This window comes from Uranotaenia lowii, chromosome 2, assembly GCF_029784155.1.
Source record: "Uranotaenia lowii strain MFRU-FL chromosome 2, ASM2978415v1, whole genome shotgun sequence".
NCBI classification, from domain to species: Eukaryota; Metazoa; Arthropoda; class Insecta; order Diptera; family Culicidae; genus Uranotaenia; species Uranotaenia lowii.
Window position 1 is genome coordinate 272,792,046 of NC_073692.1, and position 23,202 is coordinate 272,815,247.

Sequence of the window (23,202 nt, forward strand, 5' to 3'; positions counted from 1 at the left end):
AAGAGAAAAAATAATGAGAAGTTAACAGTTTGAAAAGTATATTACCCATATTCAAAATATGTTTGTGCATTTTGTTAACATCGTAAAATATATATATTGCAACCAAAAATGAAATTAAACATCTCCATAAGGCACCAGTTATAGCTTAGTTGGACTAGATTACTCGGCGGTTGCCAAATTTTTGTTAGATTTGTACCACTTTCGTTTCTTCTTCTTCTCGGTTCTGTCGGAAACGTTTTCCTGACTTTTCGAGTTAATCGAGATACCAATTTTGGAAAGCCAGTTTTTGGACTTCTTAACTTCAACGCTACTCAGCGAATTAGTTCTGGACAACAGATTCGAATCACTTATAGATGAGTGTGCACCCGGTGGCTTTAAATTTGCACCAGACGGCTGTATGTCCCACGTTGAAGCCGCTTTCGGAATTGTGGTTTTCAGCTCACGGTTCATCTCTTCCGAATATCTTCGGCTCGATTCGGCTGGCGGTTGCGAAGCACTTTGATCAACTGCGTCAATGGTTATCTGTGGAACCTCCGGCGATATCAACAAATTTCTAAATGGTGAAAAGTTGAAACGAAGGAAATAGAAATATTCTTTTATTTTGTGGCAGGAGAAAGACACCGATAGAAACATACTTATCTTCCGACAAATCTTCTTTACATCTTACTGCTTCTTCTAGTTTATCCCAAAAGTTGTACAACTTGTTCGAGCGTTTATAATCCAGGATAAAATAGTACTTTAGGTTTGGTGGTAAATCAAGACGCTCGTAGACACATGGGATAATTTTGCGTGTTTTCTGTTCAATTTGCATGGCTTGTGCAAAAATTACAAAAAATTCATTCAAAGGAGTTTTGAGAAATTCCTTAGATATCACAACTACTAGTCGGCGACATCTTTCAGTAATCAGTTTCATTATAGTTTTGTGCTCAAAACTGCCGCCTAATATATCACGATCTCTGATGCAAACCTAGAATTAAAAAAAAAATTACAGCGTCTCTATAACGAAAACGTTCTACAGACCTTCAAGTTTTTCTCCTCTAAACGATTTATAATTCTCGAAGCAAATTCGATGTCCGAATCTGCATACAGAATGAAGGCATCGTAGATTTGTTTTTTCGTCAAGGTATCATCTTTCGTTATTATTTCATCGGTTTCTCCATAACGCTCGCTGATGGTTTGATTTTCTGCCTCGCGATCAACCAGCTTATGTTTTGCGGCCAGGAAATGTTCAGCATCTTCATCTGAACATTCAAAGTGTAAAAAAAATCGGTTTGTTAATCGAAAGAGATTGCTCCACATATAATAACCAAACTCTTCTGTTAGGATTCTCGATAAACTAGCTCTTGTTCGATACCAAATTTCAATTCTGGTATCCCACAATAATGTTTTCTATATATTTAAAGATCCTTGAAAATTTCGAAATTACCAAAGCATTTAGTACTCATGTTATACAAGGAACTTATTTCCAACGCCCAAGATTGAATACTTACACATGAGTTTTCTGCTATCATCCATAACATCCCATCGATCTATGATCCCCAAAATTTGTTGTAGTTGACCCAGGTTTGGTTTCAGCTTGGCCTCTTTCTCTAAACTTTGCCACAGCTGCATCACCTTTTCCGTTGGGTTCAAACTGTCCTTCACCACATCGATCGGATGGTGATCGAAGCTGATTGCCTGGAACAGGCCTCGCCAATCCCGATGGTAGCCTTCCTCGGAGGTGAATATTTTGTGTTTGTTTAACATCGCCGACAGCAGCAGAAGCGTTGGCTGCCTCATGGCCTCGACCGGAATTTTCCCGAGATCGATTTGGTCGGTGACTCTTAGTTCGGGCGGATCGGATAAAACCATTTTCGGGGCGGTAGAAAGATAACACACAATCGTAATGGAATAACAAACGAAATAATACGCAGCTAAAATAACAGCACAAAATCTGTAGCAATCATTTTTATCTTATCAAAACAATTCCAAACAAATATAGCTGGTAGATTCCAGCGGTGCCAGACGAATAATATATTATGGCCAATAATATTAATTTTGGCCAAGATTTTCTATTAATCTTCCTTACCTTTAATTTTATTTTTAATTTTTATCAATTATGAGAATTTCTATTATGTGAAGTACCTACATTCAGCATTTTTAATCCCTATAAAATTCTTCTCAAGTCCTTAAAAATATTGTGTTTTCGTAAAACGCTGAATACGACCCGCATAAATCATAAATCGATGTTCATCAAGCAATATTTTTAGATTTATTATTTAAAATAATCTTCCGGCATCCCTGATTCCCTGCTCATAACTGCACGCTTAATTAAATTTAAGCTTGAGGATTTTAAATTAAACATCCTTAAGCACAATCTGGCAAGGGGTGAATCAGACAAGGATGCCAGTCTTTAATTTCTGACGGCGTGTTCGTAAATTGATTTGTTAATCGAAGTTATTTTTTTATCGATGCTGGCGTTCGTAAATTACAAACAAACGTATGCAAAAGCATTGGAAAGCTATTTGACATCTAACAAACGAATCGATCGACTGATGCATCACTTAAAAAAATCAATTTACGAATGCGCGGTGAATATGAAGAAATTGAATAAAAACTATACTTACAAGATTATCATTCGATACCAGAAAAATTTTTTGCTGGGAACGTTCAGCAATCCTAATTTTTGCTGGAAATCAGCATATGTGTTGCTGATTTTCCAGAATTTGCTTTGATTTTATGGAAAATCGGTAACCGAACTATATTTTCGTTTTCGTAACATTCAATTTATGTGAGTCTCAAAGGAAGTGCTATAGTTTCTTTGTAGATAATGCAACAAAGGACGATTTTTTTTCTTGTTTTTACAGATTTAGTTCATCAAGTTGCAATTCATCATTCAGGACCATGATGTTTAGCCGCTGAAAAGTGATGTGATGATTGCTGAGCGAGCTGTTTTGGGCATGAATAAAATGTTCAACAAAAGCATTTCAGTTTTCATTTTGAGGAAATTTTAGAATAAAGCATAAAAAAATCCAATTCAAACCAAACATCTGTAGGTTTCTCGAAATGACTTTTTTAAAATTGCTGAATTTACAGCAATTGAGTTTGCTGATTTTTCCAGTACTCTAAATTACTGGAAAGTCAACGAGACAAAAACCAGCCCAATTCTTTTTCGTATTTCATGATTTCCAAAAAAAAATCGGAACAATCAGCTGTTTAATAGCGTTGTGTTGGCTTTGTGGTGGATTGTAATCAATGTCGATTCGTGATGATTTTTGTTACGTGGGTTCTTCTATAGGTTTGAGGCCTATTGGGTCTTTCGGCAGCATTAAACATATAGTACATCAACAGTAATGTGAGCAAGTTCAAAATTTTGGCAAAGGAGATGTCACCTAACTTTAAGATTGAAACGCAAATTCTTTCAGCAAAATAATATCTATTTATTTTCCAAGTAACGCATTATAAACTTGCCGGAAATAGTAAGATATAAATATATATTATATTTACAGTACATTGATAAGTTACAGCGTGAATTCATTTAGTAGCATCATTCACTTCTAGTGTAAAAACAAACGCTTTTGGTAAGCTTATATCACTAGACATTTAAGCATATAATTAGAACCAATTCAACAATTTAATATGTCATATAATAGAAGAATCATCTCCTATTGTGCCACAATTCAAATCATATCCCAGCTATCATCATTGCTACCATCAGTTTACCAACGGCACTTTGGTGGTGGTGGAATCTGCGTTACCGATGTATGATCGAACGTTCTGGTGTAATTTCCACCCATTTGATAGCCGTTCTGATTATTTCTGCCGATATTATTTGAATAATATGGTGGATGCAAACGGAAACCACCACGTGATCTTGAATGGCCTCCTTGGTGCGGATGTCCCCCAGCCTTCTGGCCGCTATTAGTAGTATTGTTGCTGTTCGAGTTGACGGAGCCGGCGGCGCCTGAGTTTTCGGCGCTCTGCTCGCCGCCGGGCTGCTGCTCGTTTCCCGACTTAGGTTCATTTTCCGAACGTCGAATTTCATCTGGTTAGGTGGGATAGAAGAGAAAAAATCCAGATTACCTATTTATTGATCATGGAGTGAGGGTTAAAAATAAACTTGGAAAGAAACGCTATTTTCGTCCGTTATGCTAAATCGAGTTAACTTATCTAGTGAATTACAGCGAATTTTGGCGTAGAATTATAACAGAAGCTGATGTTTCTAATTTTTGTTAACACAGCATGTTAGGTACTTCAGCTTCTTATATTTCCTTATTGAAATGTAAGAAAGACCAGCGCATTACAACCTAAAGACTGAACTTTTGGAACGAAATTAAAACCCAATGTTAAACATGAATCGTGATATGGCCGGAGAAGCGTTTCAAAACTCTTCTCGCAACTTGATTCGACAGAAAACTTTTTGAACGAGTTTATAAAAAAAAACGAAAGCTAAATACCTACTGATACCTAGGTACATAAATTGAAAACAAATCATAATTGTTTCGATTAGGTTAGTTTTCTAAAATTAATCAGAAGTTTTCATTCCTACAAAAAATGGACGAAAATAGGTTCCTAAGCCAGCAGTTCTTAGATGGCAAATCATAACATCTATTTGTTGATAAAACCCGAATCGATGATGTTGTCTCCTTCTGGATCTTGAAACGCTGCGTACAAGTTCATCCCTATCAAATGTTTCAAATGTTAAATAAAATTTTGTTGTCATGATACAAATACAGATTAATTTATTCTATCTGTTTCCTCGAATAACATTCATGGCACGAAAAAATGCAGCCATTAGACTGGAACTATATTTTACAGATGAATGTTATTAGAGAATAAAGGATAGATCTCGTACTCTAGATATAATTTTATTCGAAATCCTAGTCGTAGACAGTCTTCTGTAGAACCTGCAATAAAGAATCTTAAAAACTATAGCCGAATGCTCACTTCAGTACATTATTCGTCGTATTTCGTCAATGATGCATAACCCTGCTGGAAAAGAAATACATGTTGCCAAACACAATACTCTATACGGTACCTGTGGAACTTGCAGATGCAATTTGCGATGAGATGAGGCCACCGGATGTCGACGACGTCGTAACCGTTGCCGTCGACTTTGACGACATTGTGCTCTTGCTGGTTGCCATCGATCCGGTGCCGCTGTTGCTGTTAATCGTCCTAACCAAATTTTCAATGGATGCTATTTAGTGTCAGGATTAAGTGTGTTATTTGATAGATAAAATACAAACTCAGTTCTGCGATCACAGTTCACAAATTAATCCATTTAACTCTTGACAAAAGTTTTAATTTTTTTTTTACTGAATAGAAACTGCTTGATAACACTTAGATTTTCGCAAAAGTTCTTTAAAATGAAATGAAGAGTTAATCACCGTAAATTTAATTCATGAAATTATTTCATAGGGCAATAAGTTTTTCTTACTGTTATAATAATTAAGGCAGTTTAAAACGTCATTTGTGGAAGAACATCTAAATATTTTTCAGAGCAAGAATCCCGTTTATTCTAATAATCGTTTGATTTATACGCTGAGTAACATTCCCTCAAGTGCAGTGATAAGAAAAATTACTTTATAGGTAGTCAACGATTCTCAAGAGCTAAATGGTTTTTTAAACATGGTGGTGATATTGCTCGTACAAAAACTGTTATAAAATGTATCTTGTCAAATAAGGTTGGGCCTAGGTAGCTGTGAAATGTTGTGAAAACTACTTAAAAACTATAAAAAAAAATCAATAACCCAAAACAATAACAACTATCAGCAAGCATTCAGCGTGATTTCAAATACATATACTGACGTGTATTGCTCAACGCTCCTATGTGATAACTGTCATACCTAGTTCATAAGTACGTGGGAATGTCTTCTTTCAGAACAAAATGATATGTACTTGTAGATTTTTAAACGTACCTCATCATCCAGAATTTCTGACGTGCTATTATCTTTCTAAATGTGCTGCTTTTGAGCTTTTTATTGTTTTCTTCTCATTTCTAAGTTGCTAATCATTTAATTATTTGAGGTTGAATAAACACTTCACCCAATACCTATTACAACATTAATTTATAGGTACAATGCGGAAAGTCTCATACCGCAATAATCTTGATCACATATTAATATTTTTCAAAGATAGGTACAAGGAATGTTTAAGCACTATGCTTTTAAGTTAAATTTCGTTGTGTAAAAATAATAAGGTAAGAGAAAATTACACCCTTAATTTTTTCATTCTAAGTAAGTTAATGAAAACGTATTGGGACAACTTAATCGACCTAGAAAACCTGTTTGAGCAATATAACCACCAATTAACACTATGACCACGTACACAATTTTAATTGTTGTGATAACAAATTGTGTTACTCGATTTTATATTTGTTTTTTTTTTTTTAATACGAAAGTACTGCGATGAAATCTGTCAACTCTTTGCGAGACACGAGGATCAACAATGAAAGTTCCAATCGAAAAAAATGGTGTTTGAATATTTTTGCAAGATGCCTTTCAAAAAGTTGAGCCAGCGTTTTCTTGGGCAAAATCTATTAGAAAAATTAGCCACCAGCATCTACGAAATGAAAAGAAGAAGTCTGATCGGCGATTGACTTTTGTCAGTCGATTCATCTCCATATGCAGGCACGCATTTACCCTTCATTACTTACCCCATGCCTATCTTTTGGACCACGTTGCTGTGTGCTTCATCTTCCGTATGCTTCCTTTTTTGGCCAAGCCTCATGGTTAGCTGGGCAGACAGCGAATGCATCTGCATTTCCGCTGGGGGTGGCTTCAGGATCAAACGGAAATTCGAAATATCAATACCAGTTTAAATAGAAATGCTTGAGCAAAAACTTACCTTCAACTCAGGTGGAGCTGCAGCGTATTGCACGGTCGTGAAGGAAGGTGGTGGTGGTGGTATACCTGGTGCTGTAGTAATAATTTGATGTTGTTGTCCCATGTGGGCAGGCGCTTCGATAATATGCTGTTGTGTATGCGCTGGTTGCGGTATACTCGTTATGATCTGTTGGGTTGGAGGCGGAACCGTATGAATAACTTGCACCCCTGGAAAATAAATTGAAATTTTTATTATGCTTTAACTTTTTTCAATGGCGGTTGTTTTCAATCGTACCTGGCGGAGGTTGCATTTGTGGATTGAACGAGCTTGTCGTGATAATATGTTGCGGCGGAGGCCGATATTCGGCTGCACTGATGATCGTCGGTGTGCTGATAATTTGGATTCCTTCCGGTTGGCGTATTTGCTGTGGAGCAAATTGTATGTTCTGCATTGAGCTAACCGGCACCTGTTGAATTTGCGGCGGAGGAACATGGCCATTAGGAGGCCAGTGTTGTGGTGCATTAACGACGAAATGTGTACCACCGTTCATTTGAATCTGTTGAGGTGGTTGGAAAGATTGAATTGACACCGGAATTTGACTGTAAATTTGCTGGGGTATTGTGTGATTCATAGTAGGATTTGGCTGCGAAGTAATAATAGTATTTCCAACAATATGCTGTACCGTTGGAGGAGGCACCGACATTATCGGCGGCGGAGGCTGGCTTAATGAGATGCCAGGCATCGATGACACCGGTATAACAGTTGATTTGGCTATCTGTTGGATAATGGTCCCTGGAGGGGGTACCTCTTCGATTTTAACTTGTTCAGTTTTAATTTGAATTTCACCTCCTTTCTTATCATCAACACCATTCATCAAAATCGGGACTTGTGTCATGGTAGGAGGGCCCATTGAAGTTGGTTGACCCATAGGTGGTCCAATAGTCGTTTGTACGATCTCTTGGGGTATGGTATTTGGAGGGGGATGATTTATAACAGGTTGAGATTGTACAATAATCTGATTCTGTGGATGTGGAGCAATGGATTGATGAATTATATTGGGAGGTGGAACCATGAATGGGCCACTTCCTTGAACGGTTATGATCTGCTGCCCAGGTGGAGGTCTTTGATGGAACTGTTCAAACTGAGGTGGAGGCATAGCAGTCTGCACAATCCCTTGAATTGGTTGCGGTTGCGGTTGTTGGATAACATGTTGTATAGTCACTTGTCCAGCGCCAGGATGTGGTCCGTTGCTTGTTTGGATTGTAGGATTTTGCTGAATATATTGCACCTGGTATGGTGGTGCCTGGTTTACCAGAATCTGCTGTGGTGCTTCCGGCGGTTGTTGTATTTGAATGCTGGGGGGTGGTTGCGTCATATGTGGCGGAACCGTATTTTTAATATGCACCATTGGTGGTCGAATTTGTGCTCCGGGAGGTGGATTGCTTACATTCGTGATTTGCGGAGCAGTTTGGATCTGGGAAATTACTACGTTATTGGGTTGTTGGTGAATCTGAACCGGTACATGCGATTGGATAATTGTTGGCGGTTGCTGCATAATTTGTGGCGGAGGTGGTTGACTTTGTTGGTGTTGCACGAAACCCTGTGGCGGCATTACCGGAGGTGGTTGATGCATGATGCCGTTCGGTTGAGTCACATGCTGATTCATCATTGGCATCTGGGGCACCTGAGTAGTTTGGACTAGTGTAGGTTGTTGAATTATTTGAAAATTTTGTTTAGGTGCCAGATTTTCTTGAAACAGATTTAGTTCTTCTTGCAGGGTTTCGATTAAATTTTTGACCAACTGTTTTGCTTCTTGAAGTCCTTCCAAGCTGAAATTGGAAAAAAAAAAATATAAAATAAGATAGAAAAGCTTACAAATATAAAGCATATACTCACGTTGGGTGTTCAATTAACAAATGCAATGGTTCTGGAGCTTCTTGGCCTGTTTGATGTTCGAACACCAACGATCCGCGACCACGGAGTGACACCAGTGCTCCCGTTTCAGAGCGGATATAATTCAGATTAGTTCCCCCGTCACCGATGATTCTCTGTCGAAGGTTGAAGGCCATAGGAGAGTGATCTAGGCCGACAATCATCTTGGTCACGCACATTTTTGTTCCATTAGGAGTACCAACAATTGTCGGAGGTGGACTGCTAACTATTTTCGAAATCTGCTGCTGTTGAACAACTTGATGCTGCAGCTGTTGTTGCTGAAAATCCATTGGCGGTGGTTGTGCCTCAAAATGAGGACGAATCATTTTGATAACTTGGCGTTTATACTACTGAAGAAAAAAAAATTAAAGATATCTAATTAATATTCAGATACGAAGATTATCAGAAACCTGCCGATTAGGGTACAGAATGTTGATTAGGTTAGTTTATGTCAAATTGTAGTAGGTATTATAGGTCTAGAATTTTGTTATCGACGGTAATTATGGCGTACAGAGAAAAAGAATTAAATTGAATGTCGTAGGTACATTTAAACTACGATATTAACAAGAATATTCTTGTGTTTCCTCAACGTATAAAAAATATGTTGCATGGTTAAAGTGAATCGTTGAGAAAAAATTGTTTTGTCAATGGAAATTACTTTATTGGTTTCTAACTAAGCAATTTATACGCAAAAAGCAAATTTTCAATAGTTTTCATTTGGTTGGCAAATGGTAGAAATGTGCATCACGAGGTGTTCTCTAGGTCAGAGGCGGCCCCATCGCGGGATAAAAATGACCTTAGGCTAACAACCTACTGCTCCCGATTTATCTCCCGATCTTAATTGTTCCGGAATCCAAAAGAAATAACCGACCTGGAAGTTTGGGGACGACTTTTAGCATGAAAACACGGACACGAATTTGACCTTGGAACGTTTTAACCCTTGGCAAACTGGCTTAACTTGCTAGAGAAGCTAGCCGCCTCAAGCTTGAAATTCTGGGACTGATCGAAGTACGTTGGCCTAAAACAAGAGAACACAAGACACAGTCTGGGCACACTCGGGAACGAGGAGTTGGTTTCCCGTTAAGCCCGCTGGCCCATGCGGCCCTCATTAGAGGGTAACCGATAAACATAAGAAAAATCGTAGCCAGATTCAGAACACGGAAGAGCTGTTAGTAGAATTTTGTGGCAACATCAACCTGGTGATCGGTGAATCGCTCATTGCATTTAACCATCAACTCCTCCTTGGCGAGATACGACTGAAAGTTGCACGTGTCCAACGGCGCGAGGAGAAAGTCGGGTGTCGATACTGTGGTAGATATGTCCTCAGAAAAAGATAATGTTTAAAAATATAAATTGAAGGTTGAAATTACTAGGTGAAAAATAACTTTGTTAGTCTGCTCGATATAATTATAGGAATCTTATTCATCCTCGTGAACGCTCTACAAATGTGTAAAAATAAGTAAATATATTTAACAATATGAATTGATTCAAGTTAATTGAGTACAAAAATGATTTGGAAGTAGAGTGGCTTATTCATGTGGTGTGTGTAAAACGCGATGATAGTGTTTGAGTGGTTCGTGAGAGAATAGTTAGATGAATGAATGCAGGCCTGCAGAGAGGGAACTGGGATTTGGGTTTCGTGGATGAACTGATGGAGAAGAGCATTCTAGATTCGGTTTTTGGGAAAGAAGGTTAGTGTATTAGCGGAGGAATTTATGTGTTCAAAAAGAAGTGAGTTTGAACGATAGAAACACAGCCGGAGTATAAAATGAAATTGGTAACCGAAAGAAAGTTACCACAATGGCGCAGTTTACGCTCCAACGTCGTAAGTATTTCTGACCATATTTTAACTTGGATTTGAATTTGAATTTACCAAAATGGCGTCTTATATATTTTATGAGGTTCATGCTGGAGTTGCTCAGTTGTGATGTGAATCCGCCAGTGATGCCAGTTGTACTGTTTTTTCCTAAGCAGTTCCAAGTACATTTATGATTTTTCAGCGATACTTACAATTTATTTGCTTATTATTTAATTAGTGCTGTGTGGTCAAAAATAGAAAAGATTAATAAATTCAATTGAATTGCATAATTGCATAATTGAATTGCTCGCATAATTGAATTGCTCGCATAATTGAATTGCTCGCATAATTGAATTGCTCGCATAATTGAATTGCTCAAATAGCTTTTTACAAAAAAATACCAAAGTGAATGGAACCTAAAAATCGTAAATCTTCTCGAGGCAAAACAACACATGTAAATAGATTGAAAAGTTACTGTTATGAACAAAAAAATAATTAAAAGAATCTTCTGACTAAAACATTTAACAGGTAACTTGGAGTATAAGTATGTTGAATTTGAAATTTTTCACTAAACAAACTTGTCCTTAACACCAACCAAAAAGATTTTGGAAATAAAAAGTTATAATAAATAAACACTTCCCCGTTGAAGTCCATTTCCATTTTTTTCATACCGCGAATTATGTTGATACGAATACCTAACAATATTTAAAAATAGCGAAAGTTATATTAATCTGGTTCACTATGTGCAAGAGTTCACAAACTTAAAAAGTGGTAAAAAAAATACAAAAAATGTAATGATAATGAAATGTTGAATGATAATGGAATGTTGAATGACAATGAAATGTTGAATGACAATGAAATGTTGAATGACAATGAAATATTGAATGATAGTGAAATGTGAATATGATTATCGATAAAATGAAGACTCGTGAAAGGTCATTGAAAGTTATGAGAAAAGTCAAAGGTTAACGATTCATCAAAAGACGGCTTGCGAGAGGTCAAGTCCTGTTTAGTTTGCGCGACAGGTCACAAACTAAAAGAGATGATAGTGTAAAATGCAAATATGACGATTGATACAAAACGGCTTGCGAGAGGTCAAGTCCATATAAATGTGTAGAAGAGATCATAGTACTACGATTCATCAAAAGACGGCTTGCGGGAGGTCAAGTCCCGTTTAGTTTGTGCGACAGGTCACAAACTAAATGAGATGAATGTATGAAATGCGAATATGATGATCGATAAAAGACGACTTGCGAGAGGTCAAGTCCATGTAAAGTTGACGAAGAGATCATAGTATAACGATTCATCAAAAGACGGCTTGCGAGAGGTCAAGTCCCGTTTAGTTTGTGCGACAGGTCACAAACTAAATGAGATGAAATATTAAATGCAAATACGACGATCGATAATGGATGGCTTGTGAGTTATCAAGTCCATATAAAGATGTAAAATAAGATATAGTATTCTTCAAAAGATGGCTTGCGAGAGGTCAAGTTCCGTAGTTTGTGCGACAGGTCACAAACTAAAAAAGATGATAATATGAAATTCGAAGATGAAGATCGATAAAAGATGACTTGCGATAGGTCAAGTCCATATAGAGTTGAAAGAAATGTCAGAATATAAAGATTGACCAAAGACGGCTTGCGAGAGATCAAGTTTCGATTAGTTTGTGCGACAGGTCACAAACTAAATGAGATGAATGTGGAATGTGAATATGACGATCGATAAAAGACAAGAAGGCATAATGAGATGAAATCATGAATTGTCGAATAAAGTTTTAAGATGTGTTTATGATGATTGATCGAGGTATTAAATTTAATAAGAATTTAATAATTCATATTGCTGAATCTAAATTGTAATAAAACTTATTGACGAATTTCGTATCCTTTGAATTTAATCATGAAATGTTTTTTGCTATTTTTCACCTTATTATTTCACCATTTGATTCGTTTGTCTCTGCTCGTAATAGTACGTATGAAATAATACAAAAGAAAGAACGTTTCGAAAAATCTTTCAAGAACGGTGGATGTGAACGCTAACAGGAAAACGGCTACACTACAGTCTAAACAACTTGCGACAGTTGAGTTCGACTTAATTTTTAACTTTTAACGATAATATTACGTAATGGAATTTCGTAAAATTAAAAAGGTAATTTTCATCAAGTTCATCAGAAAAGTTAAACGAAGCTATTGAAGGGATTATTTTGGATTAAAATACATGTTAAAGCATTCAATAATTGTGCTGAATACGATTGTATTTGTAAAATTTCGTTAATTTGGCAGAAAAGGTACGATAATATAACTTGGAACAGACTTAGTACTACTAGTTTAGTTAGTCATAATACATTACAGACCAAATAATAGAAGAAACGACCAATTATACCATCAGAGTGACACACGAAATGAAATTAAACTAAATACCTTACCTAGACTATGTTCAAAACGTATCTACATATGACAAGCTTGAGGCAGTTTGTAGAGTTAGAAGAATCATAGTGTATGGTCGTTTCGAATCGAGATTTTCGTTTTAATCAACCAAATGAGTAAGTACAAACTGAGGATAAATCATTAAGCTTAAATAACTCAAATTTTTTTGTTTACCTTATTATTTACACGATGGAATATGATAAAAATAATGGTTTCAGCAGTATCGTTTTTAACGAAAGGTTACTAAAAAAAAAAGTTTGATTAAATCGTTATTTAACTAGTTGAACGATAAGTTTAAATATCCTTTTAAAACTTTTATATAGTTATTTATGGTAATTTAAAGTAAATTAATTTTAATTCGTGCAAACCGGAACAGTCTGCACAGTTAGCATAACAAAACTGTAGAACATTTCCCCATTCCCCATTCACCCCACAATGCAAACTTAGACAAAGATGGCGAACGATTGAAAGCAAAAAAAAAAAAATGTTCAACATCGCCAAACACAATGGGAAATTTAAAACATTTTTTGCAAGAAAGGATCCGCAATAGTCAAACACTTCCAAATATCAAAACAAACTGTTTATTGAAGAATTGAAGTCATCGAGTACAATCAAAACAATGGAAGAAAAGCGAAATTTACGTTCATTATATCGACAACCTAGATTAAGTACTTTAAATTTGATAAATGGTAGTTTTTATGATTAATTTCAATATTATTTTCATTTTTTCATTCTTTGCTGAGAATTTTCATTCTTTGCTGAGATACGTTATGTTCAGTTTCTTCTGCATCCGTGCCGCGGAGGAGGTTGGGGATCTGGGTTGATTAATTTCGCCTTCCCAGATTTTACAATTGCTTGAAGGGATACAAGGAGATTGTTGTCGACTGATATGTCAAATAAGTGAGTGTCCGGAACGGCGCAGAACAGAAAGTAACTCTAATTCACTCGTTTGACGCAGAAAAAGGAACAACATTTAGAAGTGAGTTAAAGTACTATTGATTGAAGGGAGCATACACGCTCATATTTGTTTAACCATTAATGACTTTTGTGGACCGTTTTATTTTTTTCGAGAACTGCTATTAGCGTTTTTTTTTTAACCATAATCATAAATTTCAAGCATCAATGGTATGGCCTAGCTCAGCGTGTCAATCTTAATGGCTCCTTGGCCGTTACACTTATAATTCTGTCGAGTCGGTTTCCGGAGGAATGCTAAATAAACAAAATAATCGCTGAAAAGACTGGTCAAGTTCTTGATGTTGTAAATCACTTAACCGTGTTCGAACAAGTGGGATGCAGATGCTTTCCACAGACCATTTAAGCATGTAATTTTAATCATGTTACCAAAACTCACCGTTACGTGGACGAAGTTAAAATGTTATATTTTGTATTCTCCATATACTGGAAAGGCAAAGGAAGAAAAATTTACGATACATATTTTCACCCACGAGAAGAGTAGAGAAGAAGGCGAATGTGGTAGATATGTCCTCAGAAAAAGATAATGTTTAAAAATATAAATTGAAGGTTGAAATTACTAGGTGAAAAATAACTTTGTTAGTCTGCTCGATATAATTATAGGAATCTTATTCATCCTCGTGAACGCTCTACAAATGTGTAAAAATAAGTAAATATATTTAACAATATGAATTGATTCAAGTTAATTGAGTACAAAAATGATTTGGAAGTAGAGTGGTTTATTCATGTGGTGTGTGTAAAACGCGATGATAGTGTTTGAGTGGTTCGTGAGAGAATAGTTAGATGAATGAATGCAGGCCTGGAGAGAGGGAACTGGGATTTGGGTTTCGTGGATGAACTGATGGAGAAGAGCATTCTAGATTCGGTTTTTGGGAAAGAAGGTTAGTGTATTAGCGGAGGAATTTATTTGTTCAAAAAGAAGTGAGTTTGAACGATAGAAACACAGCCGGAGTATAAAATGAAATTGGTAACCGAAAGAAAGTTACCACAGATACGACGTCCGCTTGTTGGAGAATCCAGAGGTGAAAAGGGCATGCATTGAACAGTGGGAATCTCGAGCCTCGGCATTTCCAACAGACGGAACAGTCGAAGAACAGTGGTGTGCCATAGTCGAGTCATAGTACTCTCGGTAAAGTTTGTGGAAGAAGAAGCGAATTGATGTCGGATGAAACTTGGAGGATGGTCGATGATCGGAGAAAGGCGAAAGTCGGAATTGAGCAGGCATGTATCGGGTCAGCCAAAGCAGCCGCCCGCTTACGATATGTGGAGCTGGAAAAAGCAATTAAACGAGCTTGTAGACGAGACAAGAGAGCATGGACAAACTCCCTAGCCGAAGAGGGATAAAGACCCGCCAATGGAGATATCCGATTACTTTATAACATTTCTCGCAAGGACTTAAACTAGAATGTCGATAAAAAAAACCGAGCAGGTCAGTTATTGACCGATCGAACAGATCAACTCAAACGATGAACTCAAACTCAAACACTTCGAACAAATCCTCCGAGTCACGAATAGCGATGGCCAACAGAACCCGCAGCCCAAAGCGCCAACAGTAAGTCGCATTAATGACGTCAACTCGGAAGCACCCTCGCTGGCTGACATAGAAGCAATGACAGGAGAAAATCGACGCTACACTCCGACGGAACCAAGCTGGATTCCGATCCGGTCTATCATTTGTGGACCACATCAAAACGCTACGAATAATACTGAAACAAATCAACGAATTCTAGGACTCTCTTCTGCTGATGTTCGTTGGTTTCGAAAAAGCATTCGACCGATTGTACCATGAAATTCATTAAGGCTTTAAGGCGACGAAGAGTCCCAGAGAAACTAGTCCATCTCATCGAAGCACAGTATGAGGCATTTTCGTGCAAGGTCCTGCACGACGGTGTCTTTTTAACTGCTGGAATGAGACAAGGATGTATTTTATAACCGCTACTTTTTCTAATCACTATATGGATGACGTTCTTGACCGGATCGATTGACTGTAGACCAAACCGAGGATTGCCGTAGAATCCTTCGACAATGGAGCAATTGAACGACCTTACCTGGCTGAGCAAACTTGACGACTTCGCCGAAATCTAAGGCAGCAGGTCTCAAAGTCAATGTCGTAAAGACCAAGTCGATGGAGATCAATACAGAAAATCCCTCAAGTTTCATGGTAGCTGGGCAACAGGTTGAGAAAGTGGAGTGCTTCCAGTATCTTGGTAGCCAGATAACGCCTGATGTTGGTACCAAGAAAGACATCGAAACCCGGATCAGAAAGGCCCGATTTTTATTTGTGACTCTCCGGAACATCTGGCGGCCACGCAAGATCTCCGAACGAAAATCCTAATCTCCAACTCAAACGTCAAATCTGTTTTGTTGTACGGGTGTGAAACTGTTGCAGCGTATAAGCGACTGTTAAGTTTGCGACATCATTTGTGTCGCGCAACATAGCAGCTGAACTGAATTGAAGTCCATTGAGATATAAAAGAAAGCTGAAATAAATTTTATGTCATTCACAGTTGTATCGTCAGATTGGTTGTTATTTAAGCCCCGAAGTATTCCCATTGCACCTGAATCTCTATCAGAAACTTGGTGCACATACGTGGTGACGACACGAAAACTGCAAGTATTTGTGAATCGCTGCCTGCTGGTGGCCTGGCAAGTGGATCGTGGAACTTCATCGCCTGTGTCATCGAAAGGCGCTAGAAATCGAGATTCGGGAACTTAAGTGGAGATGGATTGGGTACACGCTGTGAAGAGATAAGAACGAGATTTGAAGAGAGGCGCTTGAATGGAGAGTGCCATCGAAGGAGAGGCAGACCCAGAAACCCGTGGCGGCGAAGCTTAGCCGCCGAAGTCCGGACTGTCGATGAGAATCTTGACTGTGAATCATGTGGTTATCCCTGAAACAGAAATCCTAGAGAGTAGTTTTGAAAATGGCAATTTTGATGAGGCGCTTAGCAATGTTAGTAGTAGCTCGACAAATACCTTTACCAATTTGACTCTGCGCTCCCTCCGCGCCATGTTTCATATTCGCCTGAGTCATTGGCATTATAGCGAAGCGGTCGGGAGCTTCATCTGCCAGGCAAGTATGATCAGTTTGTCGTACAACCAGAGGTCTATCCAGTTTTCACTCACCACAGATAGCCAGTACTGATGTCGCGCGAGGTGCGCTATTGAGTCATGCCGAGCCGAGCCAATTCAGTGGAGTAGCTACTCAGCAACAATTTGATGTCTCAAATGATCCAACCACCTCGCAGGAAGCGATGTCCCTTCCCGATGCCGGCAAATGGAAGGTAGCCATGCAGGAGTACGATGCGTTAATGAGCAATCAAACCTGGCGTAACCCCCAAAAGGCAGAAAGGCGATCAAGTGTAAGTGGGTGTTTAAAACCAAAAACGACTCGATCGGAAATGTGGACCGATACAAATCGTGCCTGGTGATAAAAGGTTTCTCGCAGCGAAAGGGGGTGTACTATGATGAAACGTACTCCCCGTCGTTCATGGAGCAGCCGTTAATGTTTTAGGATCCTAAGAAGAGGAAGCTGGTATGCCGACTGAACAAGGCGTTATACGGGATGAAATAGTCGAGCCGAGTTTGGAACAACAAACTGGATTCCATGCTTAAGAAGTTTGGCCTTACTAAAGCAAACTACGATCCATGCGTTTATTACATTGTCGAAAATCAAGAGGCTATTTTCATGGCGGTCTACTTCGATGATGTGACGATTTTTTCGAGCAATGACGACTGGATGAAGCGCATCAAGACGTTGCTGAACACGAACTTCCGGATGAAAGATCTGGGCGAGGCTAAGAGTTGCTTGGGCATACGGATCAGTCGGACCGACGATGCTGTTGCTCTTGATCAAGAATCTGACATCGAAGCGATCCTGGCTAGGTTCAACATGACGAACTGTAAACCTGCAACGATTCCGATGGTGGGCAAGCTGACCAAAGACATGTAACCCAAAACAACCGAAGATGGGAAGCAGATGGACAACATTCCGTATCAGAAGGTGTTGGTTCTCTTATGTACCTAGTGCAGGTTACCCAACCGGATGTTCTCTACGCCGTGAATCAACTCAGCCGTTACAACTCAAATCCTGGACAACAACATTGGAGTGCGGTAAAGCGTCTTGCCGCTACCTGCGTGGAACTTCAAAACTGAAACTGGTTTACAAGAAGAATGCGAACGAGGAGGTTATTGGTTACAGCGATGCTGACTGGGTAGCTGGTCTGGACGACCGGAAGTGGTGCTGTAGGCCCGCCAGACAACAATTGCGTCATCCACTTGTGAAGCAGAGTGTTGCGGCAAGAGTGGAGAAAACCGAGTGCTGCCTGTAGCTGTCATCAGATTGACATATCGATCTGGTAACATTGACCGTTGGAGCGACAATAGGAATTATAGCTTCACTGAAAATCGAAAATACCCAAACTTGAGAACTGCCACCCGCCAAACCTAAGTTCAAGATTGACAACTTAAGTTTGTGAAAAAAGCACAGCTTGCCAATAAGCCAAAATTGTCCTTCAAGCGAAGAACTGTTTTTTTGGGGGGTTTTTGTTGAAAGCGCATCTGATTCTGTTACCTCCATCGTGGCAGATTTAGGTTTGGGGGGTAAGTTCAAAGCGAAGAACTGTTTTTTTTTGGGGATAACTTTTATTCCCGCTTCATTCGCAGAAAGTCTCACATATACGATGATGTAGCTGCCTCTCTCAACAACTCTCCGGTGGTCGAGCGGTTAGCATCCTGAGATGGTAATCGCAAAGACATTGCAGGTATGGGTGTGATTCCTGTACCTGGCGAAATTTTTTTTATTTTGATTTCCATTTTATTGTGGTATTAGATTTTGGGGGATGAGTTCTCCTTTAAGAGCTTAACTTTGAGCTATGCCACCAATAGCCAAACCTGTAGGGAGGGAGTTTCATTCGGGTTGGCGGAGAAAGTTCTCAAGTTTGGGTATTTTCGAGGTTCAGTGTTGAGGAGGTGTATTGTAGTAGTAAGCTATGACCATCCGCGATGCCAGGTAAATGGTTGACGTTTTGTAGTTAGGAAAAAAGGTAAACAAAAGGGTGTAAATTTTCGATGATTTTAAAACTCATTTTACTACGGATTTTTACTTCAGAGATCTCTTAAAAAGTAAGTAGAATTAACTTTTAGGTCTTCTTCTAGTGTTTTAAATTATTTTTTGAAAAGTATTGATAGCTACTAAGCGATAAATTGAGTTTCAAAAACTGGTGTTTTTCTTGCTATTGAAAACACACCTAAGTATTTTAAAAGTTTTTGAATGAAAAATTGATATTTTTACAAAAACATTCATCCAAAAAAAATGTTGGAGATATTTGTAAGCTAAATTTACGAAAGTTCTGTTTTGAAAAGCATTCTAACAAGAAAAAAACCTGGTTGAAAAAACTGGAATTTTATCCTGATTTCTGTTAACCAAAGTAACAAATTTGATGTTTTTTTCTGGAATTAACGGAGTGTTTGAGTTGTTTTTTGTACTGGAAGAAGATTTGAAATTATTTAGATTTTTTATAGATTTATTTTACAGTTGTATTTCATTTATGAAAAATGCACTTTTGAAATGTCTGCTCTTATGTTAGAGCTGTTTGCACATTTTTCGAAAAATTTTGTAAGAAATCAAATGTGTTTCTGTCGGCATGTCTTGCAAGTACCTTCTCATGACAAAATTTTGCAAAATGATTGTTAAAAAATAACATTAGGAGTTAATTTCCTTTTAATTATATGCCTTTTCCTAAAAGCTTCCTAAATTCTCTAAACTCTAGTATGGAGCACTTGGTGGCGCTACTGTTTGGTTAATATCTCGGATAGGCGATGGAAGCGCTGCCGAATTTGGGTGATGGTTTTGCATTAGTGCAAGCGGGATGCAGCTAAAATTTCACCCAACTTTTGACAGATCTTACGGGTTTTTCTTAAGGAGAGAAAGAATAACTTTTCGATTCCATCGCCCATTGTAAAATAAAATTTACTTCATTCTGTTACTAACTGTCAACACTAGAAGACGTGTTTCAATATATTAAGGCGTCGTACACAAATTACGTAACGCTTTTAGGGGGGGGAGGGGGGTTGAGTCTTCGTTACTTGCTGTTACATAGGGGGGAGGGGGGGTACTTGGTTGAGTTACGTAACAAATTAATGGAAAAAAAAACATTAAGAAAAGAATTGTATTTTTTTTGGCGAGCAAAGCTACGCACCCCTTGTTCGAAAGCGTCAATTGCAATGGTGGTTAACCCTTTCCTTCCCATGGTAGCACAGGTGATCCACAACTTTGCAAAGCTCGCATTTCAACTGGGCGCTTTGGATCAGCACCATTTTTTCACCGAATGTGTAGATAAGAATGCTCCTACGCCGTTTGGCCTAAAGTCATTTGGCATAAAGCCGTTTGGCATAACGTCGTTTGGCATAAAAGTCGTTTGGCATAAAGTCGTTTGGCATAATGGCCGTTTGGCATAATGGACGTTTGGCATAATGGTCATTTGGCATAATGTCCGTTTGGCATAATGGCCGTTTGGCCCTAGGAAGGCCCCGTGTTTCTAGGTTTACCCAAAGCTAGGGACAATCCCCTAGCCCGGTCCGCAACGCGAAGCCTAAGGACCATATTTTATTTTAGTTCGAACGCGAAGCGTGAGGAGGCTTCCTCAAAATTTTTATCCATCATTTTATGCCAAACGGTTATTATGCCAAACGGCCATTATGCCAAATGACCATTATGCCAAACGACCATTATGCCAAACGGCCATTATGCCAAACGACTTTATGCCAAACGACTTTTATGCCAAACGGCGTTATGCCAAACGGCTTTATGCCAAATGACTTTATGCCAATCGGTATACAATCGATAAGAATGAAGAATCATTGCACGAAATTTGAAGAAAATCGGTTCGCTAGGTTTTGCTGGGCAGATCAAAAGCTGCAAAAAAGTCGGATTTTTGTCTAATTTAAATCAAGTTGTCACTTGTTGTACAATAACTTGCCAAGTTTTTATAATTTTTTTCAAATAAAAATACTAACGTGCTGAAGGTTGCTTATGCAAGCAGAATCAAATGATGGTTTACTTAGATTTCAACTAAAACATGTAAATTTTTGAGTAAGTAAAGTGGATCACTGGTGATACACTGGGAACAAAACGTACTTTGCTTCTAGTGAAGCTTCTATCAATACTCATGAAAATCATTTCGTCAACGAAAAAATCGCTTCAGGATAGTTATTTTATCTGCTTAAATGACCACATGTCTCGAAATATTTGTAAAAGTGCGTGATTTTCTCGAAAAACGGCATGTTTTGTTTTCCTTGCGCAAAGTGTCATGGCGGCCATTGTTCCAAGGCAAGAATGAAAATTTCAAATATTTCAATAAATAGACTTTCGAGGGATGCGTATACCAAAGAATTTTTCCTATCAAATATGATCGTTTTAGTTTGTCATCAATGAAGTGATGAAATTCCATGTTTTTATGCAATTATTTCCTGTTGTTCATTTGTACCCTATGTGTTGTTATCTTCCCAATGGAGCACATATGATCCACCTCAAAACCCAAATTTATCAAATGGATCATTAAAGTAGGCTTAAATTATGCATCTTTTGTTCTAGAACTTTCGCTGTAAATCAATATTTCTATTTTTAAAACGTGGAAAACTTCGTGGGAAGGAACGGGTTAAGTAGGTGCGTTCAGGGAAACACTGTTTATCAACAGCTTTTTCCCATGGACTGGATTTCAACAGGGTGTTTGAACTACCAGAGTTCGATGAGATCAGATGTTATCAACGAGAGGTCAAGCCCATTGTTATTATTACCGTTGACGGGGGCCCAGATGAGAACCCCCGTTACTTTGTGTACTTTTACTTTTAATTTCAAAATTGAATATGGGGGGGGGGGTATTTAGCGTTACGTAACTATGGAAGGGGGGTTCTATCAAACGTTACTTATTGTTACAAAGGGGGGGGGGGGGGAGGGGGTCTAAATTCTAGATTTTTTGCGTTACGTAATTTGTGTACGACGCCTAATTTACATCGAACGATACCTTTCAACCTCAACTAGCATGCAATAGGGAGTTTTGAAGAAAAATATAGTGCCTTTGATTTTCTGGGGATATTTTGGCTGGTTAAAAGGTAAAGCCTTATATGCAGATATGAAATCAGAAAAAAAGGTATGAAAACAAAATTCAAGCTAAGGAAGGTGTATTCAGGATCTCAGTAAGCGTTAACACGATTGTTTGATTAAAGTCATCGTGAGCATAACTGCCTGAAGTGAAATGATTGATGATCATTGTATTTATATATAGGAAACAAATTATTCTATCATACAATATTTATATGGCCTATTTCAGTGTAGGTACTTATATTCTGTGCCATGAGTTTAAAATAAAAAAAAACAGCTTGTAAGGTACGCCTATTATTTTATTAAATCGCTTGAATTATTTTAAATGTTATTGGTTCGTAATTTTTCTGACGGATATGCAAGGTTGAAATAAATTTGAAAATTAAAAATGAAGCAAAATTTCGTTGTAACTTACCCAGCTTGAATTTCGAGTGAGCTTCGAAACGATTATGTCCACAGCTTTATTATCAAGTTTTATTATCCAATGTTCATCACATTCCTAACATCTTGTTGAAATTTGTCAAACAAAAGAAATTTTCGGTTTAACTTTTCAGTTCAATGTTGCGAGTAGCCACTCCAGAAATTATTGAATAACCTTTTCCTAATTACACATTACACCTTGAGGAAAAAGGCAGCGCAGCATACCACGAATAGCAACTCATTTTTAACTTTTCTGACGATGAAACTGAGCACTTTTTTTTTCGAACCGAATATCGTCACTTGGTACACCGATCCGGAACTATTTGCATGCAACCCGTTTTAAGCCACTTCCGGGCTTTAATTATTCACCAATAAATAGAAGTCCCGTTCGATATTCACTGCAAATTTCACACTTTTTCAAGTTTTATTATCAATAACTAGCGACGTCGTCGTCTGCGCTCTGCCATTTTGTCCTTGTCGTTGAGTATATTCGTAATTTGTCTCGCTCGCGCAAATGCAAATCGAAGCCTCTCGTCGAGTTTTTTTTGACGCTGTTGACACCAGCTGTCTCGCCCGCGACCCTATTCCCAGGGTTGCCAACAATTTTTTTTAAACCAGCGACTGCTGAAATAAAAATCAGGATACGTCAATAAAGTAACGGGAATTTGGCTCAAAGTATAATGACATTTTCTGATCGTCGATTCACTTTTTCTTTTCAGTAATGGCATCAAATGCAGTTACTTTAATTA

At 38.1% G+C, this 23,202-nt stretch overlaps 2 protein-coding genes across 4 annotated transcripts; both read right to left on the reverse strand.

Annotated features, from left to right (window-relative positions):
* Positions 1-21: 21 nt before the first annotated feature.
* Positions 22-1,994, reverse strand: LOC129746229 (myeloid differentiation primary response protein MyD88). The gene is made up of 4 exons (XM_055739789.1): positions 1,491-1,994; positions 1,021-1,241; positions 636-967; positions 22-553 (listed from the first exon to the last, which is right to left on the reverse strand). Exons 1-4 carry the CDS (start codon positions 1,849-1,851, stop codon positions 160-162), a joined length of 1,308 nt encoding a protein of 435 aa, XP_055595764.1. The 5' UTR covers positions 1,852-1,994; the 3' UTR covers positions 22-159.
* Positions 1,995-3,395: 1,401 nt separating this feature from the next.
* LOC129744941 (uncharacterized) lies at positions 3,396-22,940 on the reverse strand. Of its 3 annotated transcripts, none has more exons than XM_055737728.1 (7): positions 22,449-22,940; positions 8,704-9,086; positions 7,102-8,636; positions 6,829-7,034; positions 6,638-6,759; positions 5,018-5,157; positions 3,396-4,024 (listed from the first exon to the last, which is right to left on the reverse strand). In XM_055737728.1, exons 2-7 carry the CDS (start codon positions 9,063-9,065, stop codon positions 3,699-3,701), a joined length of 2,691 nt encoding a protein of 896 aa, XP_055593703.1. In that variant the 5' UTR covers positions 9,066-9,086; positions 22,449-22,940; the 3' UTR covers positions 3,396-3,698. The 3 variants fall into 3 exon arrangements, with proteins under 3 accessions (XP_055593703.1, XP_055593701.1, XP_055593704.1); XM_055737726.1 differs by having other exon boundaries at positions 8,704-9,089; XM_055737729.1 differs by lacking the exon at positions 5,018-5,157 and having other exon boundaries at positions 3,885-4,024; positions 8,704-9,089.
* Positions 22,941-23,202: the final 262 nt, after the last annotated feature.

What these genes read in the sequence shown, in the direction of transcription:
- LOC129746229 (XM_055739789.1), bottom strand. Translation starts at nt 1,851, where the DNA reads ATGGTTTTATCCGATCCGCCCGAACTAAGAGTCACCGACCAAATCGAT. An exon ending in TAGAGGAGAAAAACTTGAAG is followed by an intron (nt 968 to 1,020) that starts GTCTGTAGAACG and finishes TTTTAATTCTAG; the next exon opens with GTTTGCATCAGAGATCGTGA. An exon ending in GAAGATTTGTCGGAAGATAA is followed by an intron (nt 554 to 635) that starts GTATGTTTCTAT and finishes TTCACCATTTAG; the next exon opens with AAATTTGTTGATATCGCCGG.
- LOC129744941 (XM_055737728.1), bottom strand. Translation starts at nt 9,065, where the DNA reads ATGATTCGTCCTCATTTTGAGGCACAACCACCGCCAATGGATTTTCAG. An exon ending in TTGTTAATTGAACACCCAAC is followed by an intron (nt 8,637 to 8,703) that starts GTGAGTATATGC and finishes TTCCAATTTCAG; the next exon opens with CTTGGAAGGACTTCAAGAAG. An exon ending in GTCCAAAAGATAGGCATGGG is followed by an intron (nt 5,158 to 6,637) that starts GTAAGTAATGAA and finishes AAATTTGGTTAG; the next exon opens with GACGATTAACAGCAACAGCG.